Consider the following 20,037-nt stretch of genomic DNA (forward strand, 5'->3'; position numbering starts at 1 on the left):
GAGTACTCACGGACAGGCTAAGTGTAAGGACCCATATTCCTACAACCCTCGCGATAAGGGTTATCGCGAGGAATGCCCATACTGATATCAGTCCCGTCGCAAGGCTTGACTGCCTGCTTCAAGTAGATGTTCATTAAGAATGAGAGCATTATGCAACATCAACGGAGTATGACCAGAGTCTGGCTTCCCCAAGGCCCCCAAGATTTCATTTTAAAAGTTAGAGAGGAGAAAGAAGAAGCAAGTGGCAAAAGTAGGATGGAGGTGCTTATATACTGGATTGGGAGTGGTGAATCTTAAAGACTGCTGTTGAATGAAGGGCGGTGCAGAAGGTTGGAAATTCATCTCTGATATTCACCTCTGTGAGTAGGGCTTATTGATCAATTGCACTAAGCCGAATTCTTCATGGTTGGGCCTCATTCCTGTCCAAAGTATTCACAGCACACCGGGGAAGCCAAAGCACGCCGAAGCTAGGCTCTGGTCGCTAAGCAGACCTACAGTATGTTGCCTCTGGGAAACAAGAAATCGGATTTCTAATTGATACTGCACCAGCCACTCCCTAGTGCTTACGCTTCACTTAGAAAGCGAGTTGGCCCTGGCTCCCACGCTAATCCCGCCAGCCCGCACTTGGGAGACGTTCAGGGTTGCCCGAGTGGGGAATTGAGCGATGGCCGATGCGGAGATGGTCCGACCCGGCCAAACTTCCCCGGCCGGTTTTGTGCCATCGGCCCCTTGCGCGAACAATCGAAGATATGGTAGACAGGGAATGCGGAAAACTTATCGAAGTGAAATTATGACATTAAAGTAGGATTAGAGAATTAAAGATGGTAGTATCACTGATGCGGCACTCACTGGGCAACTTCTTCCCTTGTCGGCCCACCTTCCACGGCTCTCCACGGCTCTCCACGGCATCCCATTTGTTCCTGAGCCCGAACCCTAGCTTGAGCCAAGATGTAACCAATCTATGCCACTCCAGTCTACTAGTCAAGCTGTCTTCTTACCCCTCCTTTGCTGCAGATCAATACCCTCGCCGACCATTTGCCGTCCTCGAGGCGTTAGCTTAATTACTCTTGCCTTGAAATTGCCGATCCATTCTCTGCCTTTTCCCGCATAGCGTAAGACATAATTTACACTTTTTCTGTTGCCTGATCCCGGTTGCCGTGGTGCCATAAGATCGTCTTCTTTCCTCTTTCGTCACGGACGTATCCCCGTTCCACACTGCTGCTCCACTGACTAAGTATTTGCTTCGGTGTGTTACTGCTCAGCTTGCGCTCACCAGGCCGACTCCGATCTGAGCTACCTATTCATGATATATAGGCTTCGATGACCCCTTATTGAGCAGAAAATTCAATTCTTGCTTTCCCAGAGCAAAACGCGTTTTCCATTCTAGCTGTACGCCATGCGCCACAGCATCGGATGGGCAGCGGCCCTACTGGCACCAACCCTACCTGTAGCGTTGGGTCAATATATTCGAGACTTAAGCAGCGAGAAATGGACTCTCAGTAGTCGAGCCTTGAATCGGACAGTTACTGCTCAATTTCCATCGCAGGTTCACTTAGATCTACTAAGGGCTGGAGTGATTGGTGAGTACTATCTCGAAATCAAGTCTTGTGAATATACAACTGCTAACAGCCTTAATAGATGATCCGTAAGTGACTTCATCTGCCATGGATGAGAATGAATCGCACTAAATATTGCTGGAGATACCATGGTTTGAACGATTTCAATCTTCGCTGGATTGCCGCTGCCAACTGGACTTATACCAGTCAACCCATCAAAGGCCTGTGAGTCGCTGTGAAGTTTGTGCAATGTCGTTCGACAATACTAAGAACCAATAGCCTGGACAATTACGACTCAACTTGGCTCGTGTTTGACGGACTGGACACTTTCGCAACAATCTCATTCTGTGGACAGCAAATCGCATCCACGGACAATCAGTTTCGCCAGTATGCGTTCGATGTATCCACAGCACTAGGGTCCTGCAAAGGAGATCCTGTTCTGAGCATCAACTTTGGAAGCGCACCGAACATTGTTGATGCTATCGCACAGGACCCTAATTCGCAAAGTAAGTTTCAGAGGTGGGGGACTGCCGAAGTTGTTACATGCTAATTGTATATAGAATGGCCTGATGACGTCCAACTCACCTACGAGTACCCAAATCGGTGGTTTATGCGCAAAGAACAATCGGACTTCGGATGGGATTGGGGTCCAGCATTTGCCCCTGCAGGTCCATGGAAGCCTGCATATATTGTTCAGCTAGACAAGAAAGAAAGTGTCTATGTCCTGAACACGGATTTGGATATATACCGAAAGGGCCAAATTAACTACCTTCCGCCAGACCAGAGCCAACCTTGGGTCGTCAACGCTAGCATTGACATTTTGGGTCCACTACCTACCAAACCAACCATGTCGATTGAAGTGCGCGATACTCATTCTGGCACGATCCTTACTTCGCGGACTCTGAACAATGTCAGTGTGGCTGGTAATGCCATAACTGGTGTCACCGTTCTCGACGGGCTGACCCCGAAACTGTGGTGGCCGCAAGGCCTCGGTGATCAGAACCTCTACAATGTTTCTATCACTGTCCAAAGTAGAGGAAACCAGACCGTGGCCAGTGTGAACAAACGGACGGGCTTCCGCACCATTTTTCTCAACCAGCGCAACATTACTGAAGCACAGCGTGCGCAAGGAATCGCCCCTGGAGCAAACTGGCACTTTGAAGTCAACGGTCATGAGTTCTACGCAAAAGGATCGAACCTTATCCCACCAGACAGTTTCTGGACCCGTGTTACAGAAGAGAAGATGTCACGGCTATTCGATGCAGTGGTCGTTGGAAACCAGAATATGCTCCGTGTCTGGTCCTCCGGCGCGTACCTGCATGACTACATCTATGATCTGGCCGATGAAAAGGGCATTCTCTTATGGAGCGAGTTCGAGTTCAGTGACGCTTTATATCCCTCCGACGACGCTTTCCTCGAGAACGTTGCTGCTGAGATAGTATACAATGTTCGACGAGTGAACCACCATCCCTCCTTGGCTCTATGGGCTGGCGGAAATGAAATCGAATCCTTGATGCTCCCACGTGTCAAAGATGCAGCCCCATCTTCATATTCCTACTATGTGGGCGAGTATGAGAAGATGTACATTAGCCTATTCTTGCCTCTGGTCTACGAGAACACGCGTTCCATCTCATACTCCCCTAGCAGCACAACCGAAGGCTACCTGTACATTGACCTTTCTGCCCCTGTCCCAATGGCTGAACGTTACGACAACACTACCTCCGGCTCATACTACGGCGATACAGACCACTACGACTACGACACTAGCGTGGCGTTTGACTACGGTTCCTATCCGGTAGGCCGCTTTGCCAACGAATTCGGCTTCCACAGCATGCCCAGCCTCCAGACATGGCAACAAGCTGTTGACACTGAGGATCTTTACTTCAACAGCAGCGTCGTCATGCTGCGCAACCACCACGATCCCGCAGGTGGTCTCATGACGGACAACTACGCGAACTCGGCCACTGGCATGGGCGAAATGACTATGGGCGTGGTAAGCTACTATCCGATACCGAGTAAATCCGACCACATCTCCAACTTCAGCGCCTGGTGCCATGCCACCCAGCTCTTTCAGGCAGACATGTACAAAAGTCAGATCCAGTTCTACCGTCGTGGAAGTGGCATGCCCGAGCGCCAGCTTGGCTCCTTGTATTGGCAGCTCGAAGATATCTGGCAAGCGCCATCATGGGCAGGCATTGAGTACGGTGGTAGATGGAAGGTCCTTCACCACGTTATGAGAGATATCTATCAGCCTGTTATTGTTTCACCTTTTTGGAACTATACTACAGGCTCGTTGGATGTCTATGTTACTTCCGATCTGTGGAGCCCTGCAGCAGGTACTGTCGACTTGACCTGGTTGGACCTGTCCGGCCGCCCTATTGCGGGTAACGCGGGCACGCCCAAATCTGTTCCTTTTACCGTGGGAGGGCTCAACAGCACTCGCATCTATGGCACGAATGTATCTTCTTTAGTATTGCCGGATACTAAAGATGCTGTTCTGATCCTCTCGCTCTCGGCTCACGGCCGTCTTCCGAATTCAGACCGGACCACCAACTTGACTCATGAGAATTACGCTACGCTTTCTTGGCCCAAGGATTTGAAGATTGTTGACCCGGGACTTAAGCTAGGACACAGCTCGAAGAAGACAACCGTTACGGTGGAAGCTACATCCGGTGTTTCATTGTACACCTGGCTCGACTACCCAGAGGGTGTGGTGGGATACTTTGAAGAGAATGCCTTCGTCTTAGCACCAGGCGAGAAGAAAGAGATTGGTTTTACTGTTCTAGAGGACACTACTGACGGGGCTTGGGTCCGTAACATCACCGTCCAGAGTCTCTGGGACCAAAAGGTTCGCGGTTGATCATCAATAGCATTCACAAAGCCACAATAGCAAGCATGTACATGTCATTTCACCACTTATATCGAACACTTCCCATCCACAATACACACCATATTCCTAACATGGGGAAGATAATCCATTCTATATCATGCTAATATCATTAATGTGGTCGAACAGCAGAGCTCGTAGGTTGACACTTGGTTTAGCGTGCTTCGGCTTCGTCGGTATGCATGCGGTGGATCTCTCGTACAAGAACGAAGCCATAGCATTAATATCAGAGAGAGTGCCATGTGCCCACAGGCGTGGGAAGCATCCCGGTGAAACGGCAATGCGTTCTTCCAGAGAAAGAAAGTTGAATCAATAGTCAGTTATCGTTGCCATTAGTTCCGATGACCTGTGACAGGGATAGAGGCCAGTGGCTTATGCTTCACTGGCCTATGCTTCGTGGTTAAATCAAATCATTCTTAAATGTGAAGACTAATGCTTTGGTTTCGAGGGTGATTCTACACTTATGCTTTGGCTTCCTGTTGACCGCAATCGACCTAATTTTGAGCTTATTCCATACTAATAGTTACTTACACTGTAGAACAGCAAAAACCGTACTATTTCAATTAGATTCAACATCTATTATTAATTTGACTCGACCCGATTCCACTATTGAAGAGGCTAGTTATGCAGTTATCGCGCCGTTCGTGCAAGAATACAGTCCTGGGCATCATCTAATACGTATAATCTCCAGGCATATATGCATTTATCGAACCAAAAGGCATAATTGTAGGAAATGCCAACAACGCAACAAGGTAAATAGGCCCTGGACATGAGATAATTCAAACAGGTGTCGCAACTGATATGCCAGTTACCTTGAGCTTACAATCTCTGTCGTTGCTCCCAGTCACTTATCAATTGCTGCTACCTGGAGTGTCCTGCAGGTTTGATTTGCATGACCTTTCCAATGGTTCGAATGTAGTGTAGTCAGGGTACTTACGCGTTGTCTTCAGCGTCTCTCCTTACGGCCTGTAGGCCTACCTATCCCTGTTATAGGTCGGGGGCAATGATGGAGTTAATCTAGATAAACTCCCCGCCAGCACGTATGCAACATCAACGAGTAGTATTGTTATAATTCACGGTCAACTATGCGAGAATTAGGGGAACTTCTTTGCGCGAGATCCGAACATACGCGGGGGAGCCCTCAACTTACAACTTGAGAGGCGTGCGTTTTGAAGTAGGTGCCTATGCGGTCGGCTTCGATAATATATCAATATATCAGTACTCTGCGTGTTTGTCCTATACATTCCGTTTACTTGTTGCACAGTTTGCTTCGTACACATTAACATATTCTCAAGGGCTTTCCCGAATGATTTGTAATAAACACTTGCATATCGTCGGGCCCGAGTTATTTGCTCTATACATTGAAAAGACCATAGCCCTGGAGATAAGGCAACATGCCTAATGCTCTAAATCCCAACAATCCACCCTGAGGGAGATCGTATCCGTTGATAATCTGAAGTGATACAGAGTTGGATAGGAATGATACCATAACTTAATTAGTGGTCTGGGAGTAAAAATAATAAAGTCGATACATCGGAATAAATCTTTCGGCTATTTCGTCGGGCACTTACATATGACAACTGTACGCCAGTTGTTCTTTCTAGCCTTATCCAACCCTTGTTTCAACCCAACGAATCTGAAGACAATAGCGAATCATTAACTGTTCCCGCAACATCTTCGAGTTCAATTGCTGATTATCAGCAGGATACTTATATCTTGACGGGTTTAGTAGTATAATCGCCCAAATTACTTCCCATCAATCGTCAAAAACGGTTATCTCATGTTGACATTCACATCACAGTAGAAACCCAATTTTCCTGCTCGTCAACAGCTCGGCTATCGTTATGCGCTTGATCAATGTTAATACGCTCAAACTGGAGGAATTTTATGGAGATGTGCCCCGTTATGCTATACTCTCACATACATGGGGAGCTGATCATGAGGAATTGTCATTTCGCGACATCACTGAAAATACTATCAAAAGAGAGAGTCTACCATTCAAAATTGCAAAATGCTGCGAGCAGGCAGAGAAGGATGGCCTTCAGTATGCATGGGTTGACACCTGCTGCATTGACAAGACCAACTCAGTCGAACTCGGCGCAGCCATTAACTCCATGTTTCGATGGTACCATAAAGCCGCCGTTTGCTATGCCTACCTGGTTGATGTCACCGTTGGGCATAATAACCGTTTTCCACGGACTCAGTTCGGCTCATGCCGTTGATTCCAAAGAGGCTGGACCCTACAGGAGCTCCTGGCTCCTGATAATCTGCGCTTTTTCGATTCGAAGTGGCATGACCTCGGAACAAAGGCAAATAGATCGAATATCATTGACCAAAAAATGGGGATACCGCGCCGGTTCTTGCAAGGAACAGCGTTGAGCGAGGCAAGCGTCGCTCAGCGTATGTCATGGGCCTCTAGAAGAGAAACAAAACGAGAGGAAGACATTGCTTACTGTCTTCTCGGAATCTTCGATGTGACTATGCCGATGATCTATGGTGAGGGGGCCGATAGGGCGTTTACTCGTCTCCAGCGAGAGATCATGAGAAACTCGAGGGATGAGTCAATCCTGGCATGGGGTATTTCCAGTCCGGAGCATTATCTCTCTAATTCTGAAAATAAGAGCTTATCAGCCGGTGTACTTGCCGCATCACCCGCCAACTTTGAAGGTTGTCAGGATATTGTTTCGCGTGGGAACCAGATCGGGTCACCATGCACATTCCAGATTGAAGGGGGCTTCGTTAGAGTCAATATATCCCTACTTCAAGACGAAAATGGGCTTTTCGGCTTGCTCAATTGCGGTCTGCCAAATCCGAAAACGGTGGTAGCCATCCCGCTTTCAAAAAGCCAATCTGATGGATACCTTAGGCCACAAGATCATTGTGCAGTGATTTATGACTCAATTGCGACCAAGACATCAGCCCAGCCTGTCTATATTCTGACCGAACGACATATTGAAAGACCTCCGACGGCCAGCTATAACAACTACTTCTTCGTCGAGGACCCAATCGAAATGGGATTGGAACTTATTGAAGTTGAACCACCAGATCGCTGGTTGAAAGACCGGTCTATCATAACGACATCGAATGACCATGCTGTACAAAAGCTCTGGGCCCGTTTCCGTTCCCACGGTAAAGACCCCAGTGACTTTCTGGTATTGCTCGAGTATAGTTCGCAGAACTCACAAGCGCAGGCTCGACGTCACATGATGATATCTTCCAGAGCCACGTCCCTCCAAGATCTGGCCCAGGGATCCGGCTCTATAAGACAGGGAGCATTCGATAAACAATGTGCCAGTGACGGCATGCTCAGTGTCCGGGCCAGCGTAGAACGAGACAGCATGCAGGAGATATTTGTGGTGAAATTGGCCGCCATAGCGAGTCCACCCAGTGTCACAATTGATGCCACATTTGAGTTAGTCAAGCTTGAAGTGGAGAGCATCATGAAGGAGGAAGATTATTTGCGCCGTGAAAAGCACAACCTCGAGCAGCATGTAATAGAGACGGCTTCCTCCTTAAGATCTGCCAGGGCAGACTTGACTGAGGTAGAGGAGGAAATCGAAAATCTCAATGGGCTGAAATCCCGGCTACTGGACATACGCGGCAGAGCGTCACAAGATATGGTTCAGACCGGTACCAGAGCAGAGAAGGTTAGACAACAAGGAGCCATGTTGTCTGAATGCGAACGGTCACTTGAAAGGGAATTAGACGGTCGGCAACAGGCAGTCTTGGAATTTGGGTATGGTCTACTTCTTCATAGGCCTGGAAGCAGACCTGCCAACACAGGCAATTCCTCGTCAAATGAACTTGTTTGGGCCCGGGGTGATAACGAATCAGTGCTTTCTAACCCTGAAGTGGTAGAAGTTGAGGCCGAGTTGACGGGATTGGTGGAAACTGAGGTTGATTTGGTGAAACATATCGATACTATGTTGAAGCGGGATCCATTACTTCGCGGATTTTTCAGTGACAAAAAGAACAAGGGATTCCTGGTGTACCTATGGAGGAAGGCCGAGGATATGTATTCTGGCCACGGGTTGGAGGCCCACTACGAAAAGCCTATGGCCCAGACACTCAAGGCATCCATGTACCAGCAAGTCTTCTACTGCGGTAAGTTATGCCAAACTCGATCACCTATTTTGCATGCTCAACTTTGATGGCTATTTGTAGATGATAGCGAAGCAATGGGACACGAAGATCGTTGGAATGTCCAGACAAAACTCGTCAAACAATTGATCAAGGTTACCAGTCAACTGCTCCCTGCGGGCAAAGGGGTTGGGCTGCGTTTCATTAACCGTGAAGTTGATGAATCCCCTAACCTCACAGTTGATCGCGTGAATAACATCTTGAATTCCATGCCATTGAGGCTCGGTGGCAACACTGCGGTTGGGACAAGCCTAACATCTAAAATTCTCGAGCCGCTAGTCTACAGCAAAGCCAAGTTGCAGATACTTGATAGGCCGCTACTCATCATGACGACGATTGGTGGTTGTCCGGAGACTGAAGCTGAGTCTGAGATTGTGGACGCTATCATCGAATGTGGCAGAATGCTAGAAATCGCCGGATACCCCCGCCGCAGTGAGTAACGTTATGCACACCTTCTCTTCCCCACCTAGCTGATTGACCAACCTGAAGCTGTGATATTTATGATCTATCAAATTGGCACAAGCCAAACAACCTCAAACTTTGTACGACGTCTTAAAAACAATCCGGATCTTTCTCCGGTGACATCCGTATTCTCAGAGTGGGAAGGTGGTGTCATATTAAAACATCTCAGAAGCAAGTATTTTCAAGAATCTAGCTTCGAAGTGAGTCTGGTCTTCCAATATCCATTCCTGACTTCTCTGCCTGCTTGGCTGATACTGACGGATCCTTGCTTCAGAGGAGAATGTACCCTTCTGATTTCCTCCAAAAGTCTGGGATCATGTTACCTTAGCTGGCTACGAGAGTACAATACCGGTGTTGTTCATCCTGTCTGTCACCTGATGTCCATCATGGAAAGCAGTTACCAATTTGGATCGTCAGTCAAAGGAGCCAATCCACATTGGTGCTTGCAAGTGGCATGTACAGTATGACATATAGTATACGACATTGGTGTCTTTGTTGGATATTGTGAAAGCCGTGAAATCTTCTCTATGTAAGTAGGGCCAGATCGATTACCGTGTTAAGTATAGAGCCACCACTTGTTCCTTGTATCATGCATTATGTGGGATTGGAGGCATAGTTGTCTGCTTGGGTAAATGCTACTTGGGTTGATTATCTGAAGGGCCGTGGGCGAGTATTCTCGTAGAACAACGAGATTGGCGTCTCACCGCGCTATGTGATATTGACAGAATACATCTCTGGATGTTGCATTTGAGGCCTTTCTCAGTTAATTCCAAATATGACATTTTCATTGATTGGGCTCAGTCGTGGTCAGCATGAGACTTGAAAAGGGCAAATGTGATAAGTGTAAACTTCAAGTATACTAGAAGACTAATGGATGGAGCGATTTACCCAATAAGCGTAGCAACATTGAGCCCTATACCAATAACAGAGGATATTACTAGAGTTGATAGGGTTAGACGGGAAATCATCATATGCAGCTCTGATATTGATATGGTGAAAGTATCGACAGGAAAGGTTAATGGCCAGCGCCAAGCATGTGGACGGTCTAGCTGCATGAACGGCCGCCTGGTCCTGAAGCCCCTGGCATCTTTGACCTCCGCCATCAACTACAACTAAAAGAGATTTTTCAGCTTCAACCACATACTTGCTCACAAGTTGTGTCTATTAACCGTGCAACCTTTTTCATATCCTCACGTCATTTACCTTTGCGTCATAGACTTCTACCTAGTTCGTCTAATCCGGTCAAATGCAGATCAAGTTCCACCATCGCGTCTGCAAACACAACCATTCAACGCGTATTTCCTACGTCAGGGTTCGAGACCATTGATCCGGCAGAGGCTATTGAGGAAGAGACCTTGCCAACCTACAATGCAGAGAAATACTACCCCGTTCGCCTCGGGGAAGTTCTGGACGGCCGATATCAAGTCGTTGCCAAATTGGGCTATGGTGTCACATCTACAGTCTGGCTTGGTCGCGATCTAAGGTAAGATCATTTTCACTTTAGTCGACACTCCCTCGTTCTATCACCTACAGTCCATATACTCTTAGCCACTTGAGCCCGCTATGTAATCACGTTTGGGGCTCCTATGCTGAAGGTGTAACTTCAGTGATTCCAAGCATGTCGCCTTGAAGATTTATGTTTCCGGCACTACGGACAAGAACCACGAACTTGACGTGTATGAACGCATGAATGCAATCAAAACAGATCATGCGGGACAAGCTCTCATTCGGAAATTATGGGATCATTTCTTCCTAGAAGGTTCCCATGGCCGTCACATATGTCTCGTACATCAACCACTTGGCCTTAGTGTTGATCAGTTTCTATATTTCTTTCCTGGGAGGGTGATGAGCCTTGACGCCTTGAAGCCCTGCATTGCGACAGGTATTAGGTGTAGTCGATTTCCTACATACCGAAGCGCAAGTCATACATACTGGTATGATTCCGAGCAATCCTTACCATCCCTTTTGGCTGACAGGCCGAAGATTTACAATTATTGAATCTGCTTCTCCCAGGTGATCCAAAGAATTTCTCGGGTCTTGAGGATTCCGAGATTGAGGAACCCTCACCTAGAAAGGTACTTGGTCCCGAGCGCACAATCTACACCAGCCATATAGTTGTCCCCAGAAATGGATTGCCATTGCCCAGTGACTTCGGAGAAGCCCGCTTCAGCGAGGAAGAGCATGACGAGGATATCATGCCAAATCTTTACAGGGCTCCTGAGGTGGTGCTAAAGATGAAATGGGATAACAAGGTGGATGTATGGAGCAGTGCCCTGATGGTAAGAGATGGTGCTTGTCGAGTCCATTCTTCATTCATCCCATATTTACCTTCATGTAGGCCTGGGATATGGTCTGCTCTCAAACGCTATTCGATGGCAGAAACAGTGATGATGTTTTTGATGATCGAGTCCATCTTGCTGAGATGGTTGCAATTATGGGACCACCTCCCACCGAGTTCATCAAACGAAGCAAGATAGGCTCGGTATTCTGGGATGAGGATGGTAAGTTACCAATTGAACCAGCTGCATGACATGAAGCTCAGCTAAAATATAAGTTTAGGGGAATGGAAGGAGCTTGCGCCAGTGCCGAACATGACACTTGAGGAAAGGGCGGCTAATATCCAGGGACCCGACAAGGAAGAATCCTTAAAGCTTATGCGAAGAGCATTAACATGGGACCCCGAGGACAGACCTGCAGCGGGAGAATTGATCTTTGATGAGTGGCTTATGAAGGGATTGCAGCTTCCCGCTCATCTGTCGAAGAATACCTACTTGTGATTAAACTCCTCTAGTAAATCAATTGTAAAGCGTTGAATTGGCCGAATCGTATGGCAAATATGAATGCAAGATATATTTTATCGTGCACAAAAAATGATCATTCCATACTCTATACGTGAGAGCGTAGTAGATGCTCGACGATAACTGAAAGTGGAGCCGGCGGGAAGAGTTGGGGAGAAAAAGACCGGGCGGGTGCCTGAGGATCCCGGATCCAGAACGGATTCCGCTTCTGGGATTCTCGTTCTTCTTTCCGCCGACCAACCGTTCATCCATCCTCACCTCAGTCCAGCCATCATGTCGTCCCGCACCGTCTGGAGGAGTCTCCAATTGCAAGCCCGGAGACGTTTCACCGTCCCGGAGACACCATACCGCTGCTTCTCCTGCACGCGACGTGCCCAGGAGTCGCCCAAGTCCAACCAGGACGATCGCATGACCCATTTCGGCTTCCAAAATGTTCCCGAAGCACAGAAGGAGTCTTTGGGTAGGTTCATCGGAGATATTCTGCTTCTGCACTTAGATGATTGAAGAAAGAAACGATTTACTAAGACTTGTGCCAATTTCTAGTGGGGGCCGTGTTCAGCTCCGTTGCCTCGTCCTACGATGTGATGAACGACATGATGTCGCTGGGCATCCACCGCCTGTGGAAGGATCACTTTGTCCGCTCTCTCAACCCCGGATCCGCACTTCCCTCTCGCGAACACGATACGGCAGGACGTGGTTGGAACATTCTCGATATCGCCGGCGGGACGGGCGATATCGCGTTTCGCATGCTGGACCACGCGACGAACATCAACAATGACCACGAAACCCGCGTAACGATCGCCGATATCAACCCGGACATGCTGGCGGAGGGCCAGAAGCGCAGCGTGCAGACGCCTTACTACAACACAAACCGACTGTCGTTCATGCAGGGCAATGCGCAGTCCATGCCTTCCATCCCGGACAACTCGGTGGACCTCTACACTGTGGTGTTTGGTATCCGCAACTTCACGGATAAGCAGGCAGCATTGAACGAAGCGTTCCGTGTGCTGAAGCCTGGTGGTGTGTTCGCCTGCATGGAATTCAGCAAGGTCGACAACGCCCTGTTCAATGCGGTCTACAAGCAGTGGAGTTTCAGCGCCATTCCCATGATTGGTCAGTTGGTGGCGGGTGATCGGGACAGCTACCAGTACTTGGTCGAGAGTATCGAGCAGTTCCCTAGCCAGGAGGAGTTCCGCGGCATGATCCAGAAGGCTGGCTTCATGATCCCGGGACGTGGTTTCGAGAATCTGACGGGTGGAATTGCCGCTATTCACAAGGGTATCAAGCCGCTTTCCCGGGCTTAAGAGGGGCAACTAAAAGGGATGGATGGATTGTTTCAGACAGTGTACACTAGCATATCTTTTTCGCCACTGTAATAATATTGACAGTCAGTTATTGACATGGAAGGCAGTTGAGCCAGTCCGGAACGGCAGCGGGGAATGGATCTGCAAGACATCAGCAGCGTTGCGGATGGTGTGATGGCGGATTCCGAATGGCCGGGCGGAGGCAGACTAAGTAGGGGTTAGAACTTAGAAGAGCGTAGAAGGATGCATGCGTCGGGATCTAGAAGGTGGTGCAAAATGAAGAACAGATTTTAATTTCTAATCGTTCGGGGAGGTGGTCAGCTCTGACACGCGGATTGGAGAAGACATCCGATCCGAGGCAACCTTTCTTTATCTCTGAGGCAGTCTAGATAATCCCTATCACCAAAATCAGCCACCCGGGCTTTCCCCTTCCCTCTTCTTTCCCCTCCACTTTTTTTGTTCTGTTTCGCCCCCCCACCATCGGATTTCTCCTCCTTTCCCCCTCCTCACTGCGTCTCCAGGTTCGCGTCCGGGATCTTTCTTCCCAGGCTACCTCCTGGGAGAAAGGCGCCTTCTTACTCTCTTCCCTCTCCCTCTTTCCCCCCACAGAATGGTTTCGTGACCATGGGGCACCTGAAGCAGCCATTCGCGATCCCGCTGTCGCCCGCAATGCCCCTCTCGGAGTCCAACCCCTCCATCCACGATGATTTCCTCCTTCCGATGACTCCTCCAGATCCCTCCGAGGTCCCACTAATGGGAACCAAGGACACTGCGCCCGTGACTTCAGCCCTGCAGGTTATCGCGGCGGAGCGCGCCGCTCTGGCGCATTTGGAGCATATCTACCAGACCGATCCGCTGGCACAAGATAACCTCGCGCGCGCGGTGGCTCAGATTGTGCGCACCATCAAGTATGGCGGGAAATTGGTCTGCTGTGGTGTTGGCAAGAGTGGTAAGATTGCTCAGAAGCTTGAAGCCACCATGAATAGTATGGGGATCTACAGTGCTTTTCTGCACCCCACGGAAGCCTTGCACGGCGACCTGGGCATGATACGACCGGTAAGGCTGTCCTGACCTCAAGTCAAGGGAGAACCGCTTGCTGACTGAATTTGAATGCACCAGCATGATACGCTATTGTTAATATCTTTCTCGGGCCGCACACCCGAGCTTCTGCTCATGCTTCCTCATATCCCTTCAACTGTCACGGTCATCGCTATCACTTCCCATATGGTCTCGTCGACTTGTCCTCTGCTTTCATTCCACCCGTCAAACATGGGGATCCTCTTACCGGCACCGATCCACGAGGATGAAGAGACCTCGATCGGAGTCTGTGCCCCGACTTCGTCCACCACGGTAGCCTTATCGCTGGGAGATGCACTGGCTATCGCTACGGCTCGGCGACTACATACAGCTCCTGGCAGAGGCCCGGCGGAGATCTTCAAGGGCTTCCATCCTGGCGGGGCCATCGGCGCTGCGTCCATGGCTTTGACGCCTATGAGCATGTCATCTGCGTCAAGTTCTGCCGCCCCATCAGACTATATTCCTGCTCAACAGACTGCGACCTCCTTCCCGCAGTCAGACGACAAGCCTAATCAGCGTTCTCTCGTCCGTGATATGCTCGTGTCACTCGATCAAATTCCCAGGGTGTCTACTTCGGGTAAAGTCCGTCTTCTAGACATTCTCCTCACTGCTATCCAGCACCCCAACGCCAAGTCATGGGTCCGTCTCTCACCATCCGAAATCGTGCCCCCACGGCATCTCCGCTTCGTCTCCCAGAGCAACTATGTAGATATGCACGTTTCCGCCTTCACTGAGCTGGGTCTACCTTTCGGTGTCTCCCGCAAGGATTGGTTCCGCCTCGCGAGCTCGAGCACCATCGACGACGCGCGACGGCTGGTTTCTGAGGCTGGTGCATCCTCAGGCACCCCCGTGACAGTGGTGGCCGTCATGGACGAGACCAACCCTGACCATTGTGTTGGTGTCATAGAAGCTGAGGATCTATGGAATGATTGTGATGACTAAAATATATCTATATCCCCTCCCCACTCTGATCCTGATGATGTATATGAACTCATGCCTGATTTTCGTGTTCTTTTTGCCTTCCTGTCTTATATTTCCTCCTTTTCAACCACAATAGATAGCTTTGATTTGGGACATGTATCCCAAACTTGGAGATGGTTTGTCTGCATGAGTGGGGTATGTCGGTGTGCCGCAACCTCATGATGTTTATCAACTTTTCGGGTTCTTATATCTTTCACATACATATTACTATCCTCGTGGGGACCTTTTTGATGTCCATACCCACCTTCATACATACAAAACTCTTGCGTCTTTTTTTGATGACGTATAGAAGAGACTTACTCTCATCACTACTTATACTAGATACCCGATCTCTCTGATCATGACCGCAGAAAAGAAATCTAATAACTTGTTTGTTTGTCCGATTTCAAGTCTAATTCTACCATCATCTTTGTAGGTGACCATCTAACGTATCGGTACAGAAATTCTCAACTGAGCCAGAAACAAAATAAACAGGGTATAAACATCATCGCGGGGACATGATAGCAGCACACAAAGGCAGGCCGGAAGGACGGAGGCAGAATATTAATCTATGGTATCTTCAACGCATTACTCGTAACACAGCGGAACGCCTGATCTGATCAAAGGACATAGCATCGAAACATGACCCGAGTTCTTTTTTAGAAAACCGAAACCCACCATTATAGGTGGTTAGCAAGGAAGGGGTTAAAGCTGTTGGTTCATGTCCCGTTTCACTATTGAAGTCCGTGCCCGGTCGGAGTCAAGGGGCGCGGATGTCACGGAAGTGGTATATCAAGCACATCTTGAGAAAGCAGGGCAAAAAAATTGACGAATGGAGAGACAGAAGAGATCAACGTTACAACGGGGATTGATGATGACTCTGGCACCAGGCCGAGATATCCCGCGCGGTTTTTGAACTAGGTATCTCAATGGGTTCATGAGATGACCAGGGCTGGCTCTGTTACAAATGATGCCCGTATGTTATCTCTCTCTCTCTTCTGCCTGTGCTCGAATCTTCCTGTGGCGGTGAAAGCGGGACGACTCGGAGGGTTCGTTTCAAGACGTAGTGAAATCACCAAATGGCGATTCACCCCGAAGATCCGGGTTCTTGTCGGCCTTTGCCCTTGTCGGTTGATGCCGTGCTATCGTCCTTGTATAGATTGTGTTGTTCGATGTAATGGATCACGGGGACGGGAATCAGGTATCGTACACTCATGTCACGTCTCAGGAATAGACGGATCTTGGTGCTGCTGACGTCATTTTGGATAAGTTGTTGAATGACATGGATGTTTTTCTTCCATGTTTGCAGGGCAGCGAGAGCTTCGTCAATGTCGGTTCCGGTGCGTTCCACAATGAAAGTCTGCAAGGTGAATTAGCGGCAACCTCAGAAACTGGGAGGATAATCTGTAGACAACATACGCCGTATTTTCCAAGAATGTGGTCGAGATCCTTTTCGCTCCATACCCCAGGAGTTGACATGGTATGCACCAGATCAGCGCCTGCCAGCAGAGCAATCTGGATGGGCTTGCGAGTACCATTGCCGGCCTCGATGCCCTGTCGTACAGTGTTGATCTCATGATCAAAATGGTCCAACACCACGGCTGTCGGCTGGTACTCCTTCTGCATCGGTTCCCACGTATCAACCATCAGCCAGTCGGAGGTCTGATCCACGGCGAGTTGGCACATAGCGACACTATTAGAATCATTGCAGTTAGCGCATGAATGGAGACGGATGGTGCGGAATGGCGGGGTTGTAGAAGGGCAGGGTGGAACACAAGAGCCTTACCGATGCTCAGCGCTAGCCAGACCGGCCTTACGATAGGCGTCTGACACCGGGGACAGGTAACCCCCGACCAGTTCAAAGTCCGTGCTGAATTTGACGTAATCGGCGGCCATTTCGAACATGCGCAGGTGCAAGTAGGTGATGGGCGAGAAGGAGCCACAGGCCACCAGAAGAAGAGGGGTCTTTTCGGGGTCGTCCATTGTGCGCTTCAGACGAAGCTCAGGGAAGGCGTAGTCATCCATCGGAGCCGGAGGCAAAGGCGAGGATCGCCGGTGGACATCGTCACTGATTGTGTCGGTCATGGTTGCAGATGAGAGGCAGAATGGTGTCCCAGGATGGTGGGAGAGGCTGGGAGGGACCAAATCTGGCCCAAAATAGATGAAAAATTGGTTGGAAGATTAAGACGGAGACAGACGGAAGAGAGTTCGGGAGGGATGGAATGGTAAGAGAGATGATATGGACGATGAATGAGATTTGAGTTCGCCGGTAAAAGGATGGGATGCGGGCGCAGGGGGGTTAGTCAGCGTGGGGGAAATGCAAGAGGCGGGCGGGGAAGAAAAAACGACCAAGACGGATGTTCGGTGTGCCTCGGGCGCGATCACATCATCATCAACCGTATCGAGCATTTACCACCGAGCCCCATTTATAGTATGGCCTTGCGCAGGCAATCATGGCGTGCCTAGCAGGTTGTCAATCTCCCACCTAATTAGCTATGCTTGAGTGTTTTTGACTCAATGAGAATGACATCCCCGTCTCAGAGAATCTCCCAAAGTGGTCTATGTCCGTCGCATACCCACATAGCCGGTAGCCGGCTATCTATCTCTCCATCGATCGGGCCCAGCACAGCAGCCCTGTGAGGGGGTAACTTGGTGCCTGTCATCCATCCTATTCCATTCTTTACCCCCTCAAGGCCGGTCTAAAAAGTATCCCTTGAATTAATCCCCCCACAGGATTTCTCTCTTCCAAGCCAGTCAACTCCTGTCCACACTTCCCATAACAGTTATTTGCAGGCATCCTCCAATTGAGGACTGGTGTGAGTCACCATCCCCATGGCGACGTCCACTCACTCCGCATGGTTCGGGAAGAACTGCTTCGCCTATCGACTCCATAGTCCATACACGGGCAGAATTACCCTGTCTTGCCGCAAGATTTTCCCAAAAGAATTTAGGTCGTTAAGGTGGAGACCAGCCCGACGCTATAGCCGTTACGGTGCTATCTATTGCTCCATTAGGCATAAGTATCATCTCCTCAACTCTTGCATGCATCGCTGAATTAACCGTGGGTTAACGGGAATTAAAGCTGTTCACACATCCGACCGGGTAATGAATCCGAGGCACGCACGCGATAAGATTCATTGAAAACCCCGCGCAGATGCAGTCATCTGCAGTTCTGCACTGAGTGGAATGTCACAGATGTGGTGCTCTGATATGAAAAATGCAGATTAGGGCAGTATGGTGCGACACCAAGGTACTTACAGAGTAGATTTGCCGGCTTTCTGCATCAGATAAGAGAAGGTACGAAGCCAAGTGGTTTGTTTGCTTACCTTCACACAAAGTGCTATATGGGTATAACTACTGTGATGATCACTGCCCCTCAGGTAGCCAATCGTCACTTATAAATAGTATCAAGGAGTATCAGCAAGGGGCCTGTCACGCTACCCATCTACAGTATGAGTTTCATGTGATTGTAGTGATAGTTGGTAATGCTGAACCTAGACTTGGGATGACACCTTGATGGTAACCTCTTAAGATCCGTGGATTGCAACATTACTTATTACTACTAGTAGTAGATAGCCAAAAGCGGGATATGCATTTGCCCGTTCAAGCCGGACAACATGCTACATCAACTACAGACTTTCATAAATGATACTGAGGAAACAGGTATATTTAGCAAACTTCTGGTAGATCACTGTGGTAGTTACTAGTCTAGACAGCTATTTAAGCCCTTTAGTCCTTGGCTACTGTGATGGAAATCTCTCCAAACCGGTCATGCTATTAATCAGCCTCTACTGCAGATAGTTAACTACTAGACACAAGGGTACAGGAAGAGGTCAGACCCCGTTGACCGCAATGGTCTAGGTAAACCAATTAGATTAATTCTCCAGATGAATAAGCGGTTCATTCCGCATCAGAAAATCAAGATTATTGAGATTGTATATCCAGGAAAATGCCGTAACTTCGCATGGGAGAATCTCGGGATCTCGCTCTGTGGTGGTGGTTGAGGCTGCACTTTAGCTGTCTGACGCCTTCCGGACTGGCTTCCTCAGGCCGGCGTCACTCACCACCGCCAACCACGTCAATCATCTTCCCCCCCAAACTCCGTCCTTCACCATCACCTCATCCACCACACTTCATTCCACCCCGATTCACGTTTCTCTGTTCTCGACCACGACTCTTACGATCATCTGCGCTTTCTGGTATATATTATTAATTGACTACGCCTTCGTTACCAGTGAACACCTTTGTTCTCTCAAGTAGCGCCCCCTTCACGTCCCCGATCGGCCGTCCCTCAGCTACACCCTCCCCCGGATCGTCGACGGAACCCAATTCGCCTTTCTGCCCACGCTTGGTCAACATTCCCTAGGGTAACGGATGGCGGGTTAACGGCGACAAGTGACGAGCGAGCCCTCCTTATCTAGCTCTCGTTAGCAATCGACATATGGCCAGACAAAGGCCCAGTGCTCACCGCCAGGACCCTCTTGAGGACTCTTCCACTCAGCCAACCTCTGCTGGACCTTCCGCCACTGCCGCTAGGTACATACTTGATCTCTTTGCCCTTCACTCTTTGGCCCTGTGCCCTGTGGCCTGATACCTGGACTCCTTCCCCTCTTTCGTGGTATCCCCGCAAGTACCCGTTCCCTACAGACCTGTCCAACTGTCTTGGTGGATGGAGAGCTCTGCCCACCAGCTGCGTACTCGGCGGGAACCATCACCGTCATAATACTTTGCTATCTGGGTCGGGTGGGGATTCTCCCCTCACACTACAAGCTGTTGTTTTGTTGTCATCTTCATCCCGATCGCTCTCACGACACTCTTTACCTCTGCCCCACCCACATCCTGGAAGTGAACCT

General features: G+C 49.2%; 6 protein-coding genes across 6 annotated transcripts; 5 read left to right on the forward strand and 1 right to left on the reverse strand.

Annotated features, from left to right (window-relative positions):
• Window positions 1-1,396: 1,396 nt before the first annotated feature.
• BDQ94DRAFT_185395 (beta-mannosidase mndA) lies at window positions 1,397-4,769 on the forward strand (the record flags this gene model as incomplete). Its single annotated transcript, XM_026774870.1, has 4 exons — window positions 1,397-1,584; window positions 1,701-1,781; window positions 1,836-2,062; window positions 2,117-4,769. 4 exons carry the CDS (start codon window positions 1,397-1,399, stop codon window positions 4,414-4,416), a joined length of 2,796 nt encoding a protein of 931 aa, XP_026629265.1. The 3' UTR covers window positions 4,417-4,769.
• On the forward strand, window positions 4,491-4,769 carry BDQ94DRAFT_138766 (uncharacterized protein). The gene has a single exon (XM_026765300.1). The coding sequence runs from the start codon at window positions 4,544-4,546 to the stop codon at window positions 4,757-4,759; it is 216 nt and encodes a 71-aa protein (XP_026629266.1). The 5' UTR covers window positions 4,491-4,543; the 3' UTR covers window positions 4,760-4,769.
• A 1,518-nt stretch (window positions 4,770-6,287) lies between these two features.
• Window positions 6,288-11,822, forward strand: BDQ94DRAFT_185397 (CMGC protein kinase; the record flags this gene model as incomplete). The annotated part of the gene is made up of 11 exons (XM_026774871.1): window positions 6,288-6,614; window positions 6,690-8,184; window positions 8,302-8,547; window positions 8,608-9,015; window positions 9,073-9,189; window positions 10,381-10,528; window positions 10,653-10,887; window positions 10,928-10,979; window positions 11,059-11,324; window positions 11,384-11,546; window positions 11,605-11,822. The coding sequence occupies 11 exons, from the start codon at window positions 6,288-6,290 to the stop codon at window positions 11,820-11,822; spliced, it is 3,675 nt and encodes a 1,224-aa protein (XP_026629267.1).
• Window positions 11,823-11,937: 115 nt separating this feature from the next.
• Window positions 11,938-13,404, forward strand: BDQ94DRAFT_138767 (class I SAM-dependent methyltransferase). Its single transcript, XM_026765301.1, has 2 exons — window positions 11,938-12,303; window positions 12,387-13,404. The coding sequence occupies exons 1-2, from the start codon at window positions 12,117-12,119 to the stop codon at window positions 13,145-13,147; spliced, it is 948 nt and encodes a 315-aa protein (XP_026629268.1). The 5' UTR covers window positions 11,938-12,116; the 3' UTR covers window positions 13,148-13,404.
• Window positions 13,405-13,582: 178 nt separating this feature from the next.
• On the forward strand, window positions 13,583-15,588 carry BDQ94DRAFT_138769 (SIS domain-containing protein). Its single transcript, XM_026765302.1, has 2 exons — window positions 13,583-14,203; window positions 14,267-15,588. The coding sequence occupies exons 1-2, from the start codon at window positions 13,772-13,774 to the stop codon at window positions 15,164-15,166; spliced, it is 1,332 nt and encodes a 443-aa protein (XP_026629269.1). The 5' UTR covers window positions 13,583-13,771; the 3' UTR covers window positions 15,167-15,588.
• BDQ94DRAFT_138770 (nicotinamide/nicotinic acid mononucleotide adenylyltransferase) lies at window positions 15,575-17,467 on the reverse strand. The gene is made up of 3 exons (XM_026765303.1): window positions 16,971-17,467; window positions 16,604-16,877; window positions 15,575-16,544 (listed from the first exon to the last, which is right to left on the reverse strand). The coding sequence occupies exons 1-3, from the start codon at window positions 17,267-17,269 to the stop codon at window positions 16,272-16,274; spliced, it is 846 nt and encodes a 281-aa protein (XP_026629270.1). The 5' UTR covers window positions 17,270-17,467; the 3' UTR covers window positions 15,575-16,271.
• Window positions 17,468-20,037: the final 2,570 nt, after the last annotated feature.

Source organism: Aspergillus welwitschiae (genome assembly GCF_003344945.1).
Source record: "Aspergillus welwitschiae strain CBS 139.54b unplaced genomic scaffold BDQ94scaffold_7, whole genome shotgun sequence".
NCBI lineage: Eukaryota > Fungi > Ascomycota > Eurotiomycetes > Eurotiales > Aspergillaceae > Aspergillus > Aspergillus welwitschiae.

What these genes read in the sequence shown, in the direction of transcription:
- BDQ94DRAFT_138766 (XM_026765300.1), top strand. Translation starts at nt 4,544, where the DNA reads ATGCTAATATCATTAATGTGGTCGAACAGCAGAGCTCGTAGGTTGACA.
- BDQ94DRAFT_138767 (XM_026765301.1), top strand. Translation starts at nt 12,117, where the DNA reads ATGTCGTCCCGCACCGTCTGGAGGAGTCTCCAATTGCAAGCCCGGAGA. An exon ending in AGCACAGAAGGAGTCTTTGG is followed by an intron (nt 12,304 to 12,386) that starts GTAGGTTCATCG and finishes GCCAATTTCTAG; the next exon opens with TGGGGGCCGTGTTCAGCTCC.
- BDQ94DRAFT_138769 (XM_026765302.1), top strand. Translation starts at nt 13,772, where the DNA reads ATGGGGCACCTGAAGCAGCCATTCGCGATCCCGCTGTCGCCCGCAATG. An exon ending in ACCTGGGCATGATACGACCG is followed by an intron (nt 14,204 to 14,266) that starts GTAAGGCTGTCC and finishes TGAATGCACCAG; the next exon opens with CATGATACGCTATTGTTAAT.
- BDQ94DRAFT_138770 (XM_026765303.1), bottom strand. Translation starts at nt 17,269, where the DNA reads ATGACCGACACAATCAGTGACGATGTCCACCGGCGATCCTCGCCTTTG. An exon ending in CTGGCTAGCGCTGAGCATCG is followed by an intron (nt 16,878 to 16,970) that starts GTAAGGCTCTTG and finishes TGATTCTAATAG; the next exon opens with TGTCGCTATGTGCCAACTCG. An exon ending in ACATTCTTGGAAAATACGGC is followed by an intron (nt 16,545 to 16,603) that starts GTATGTTGTCTA and finishes TTCACCTTGCAG; the next exon opens with ACTTTCATTGTGGAACGCAC.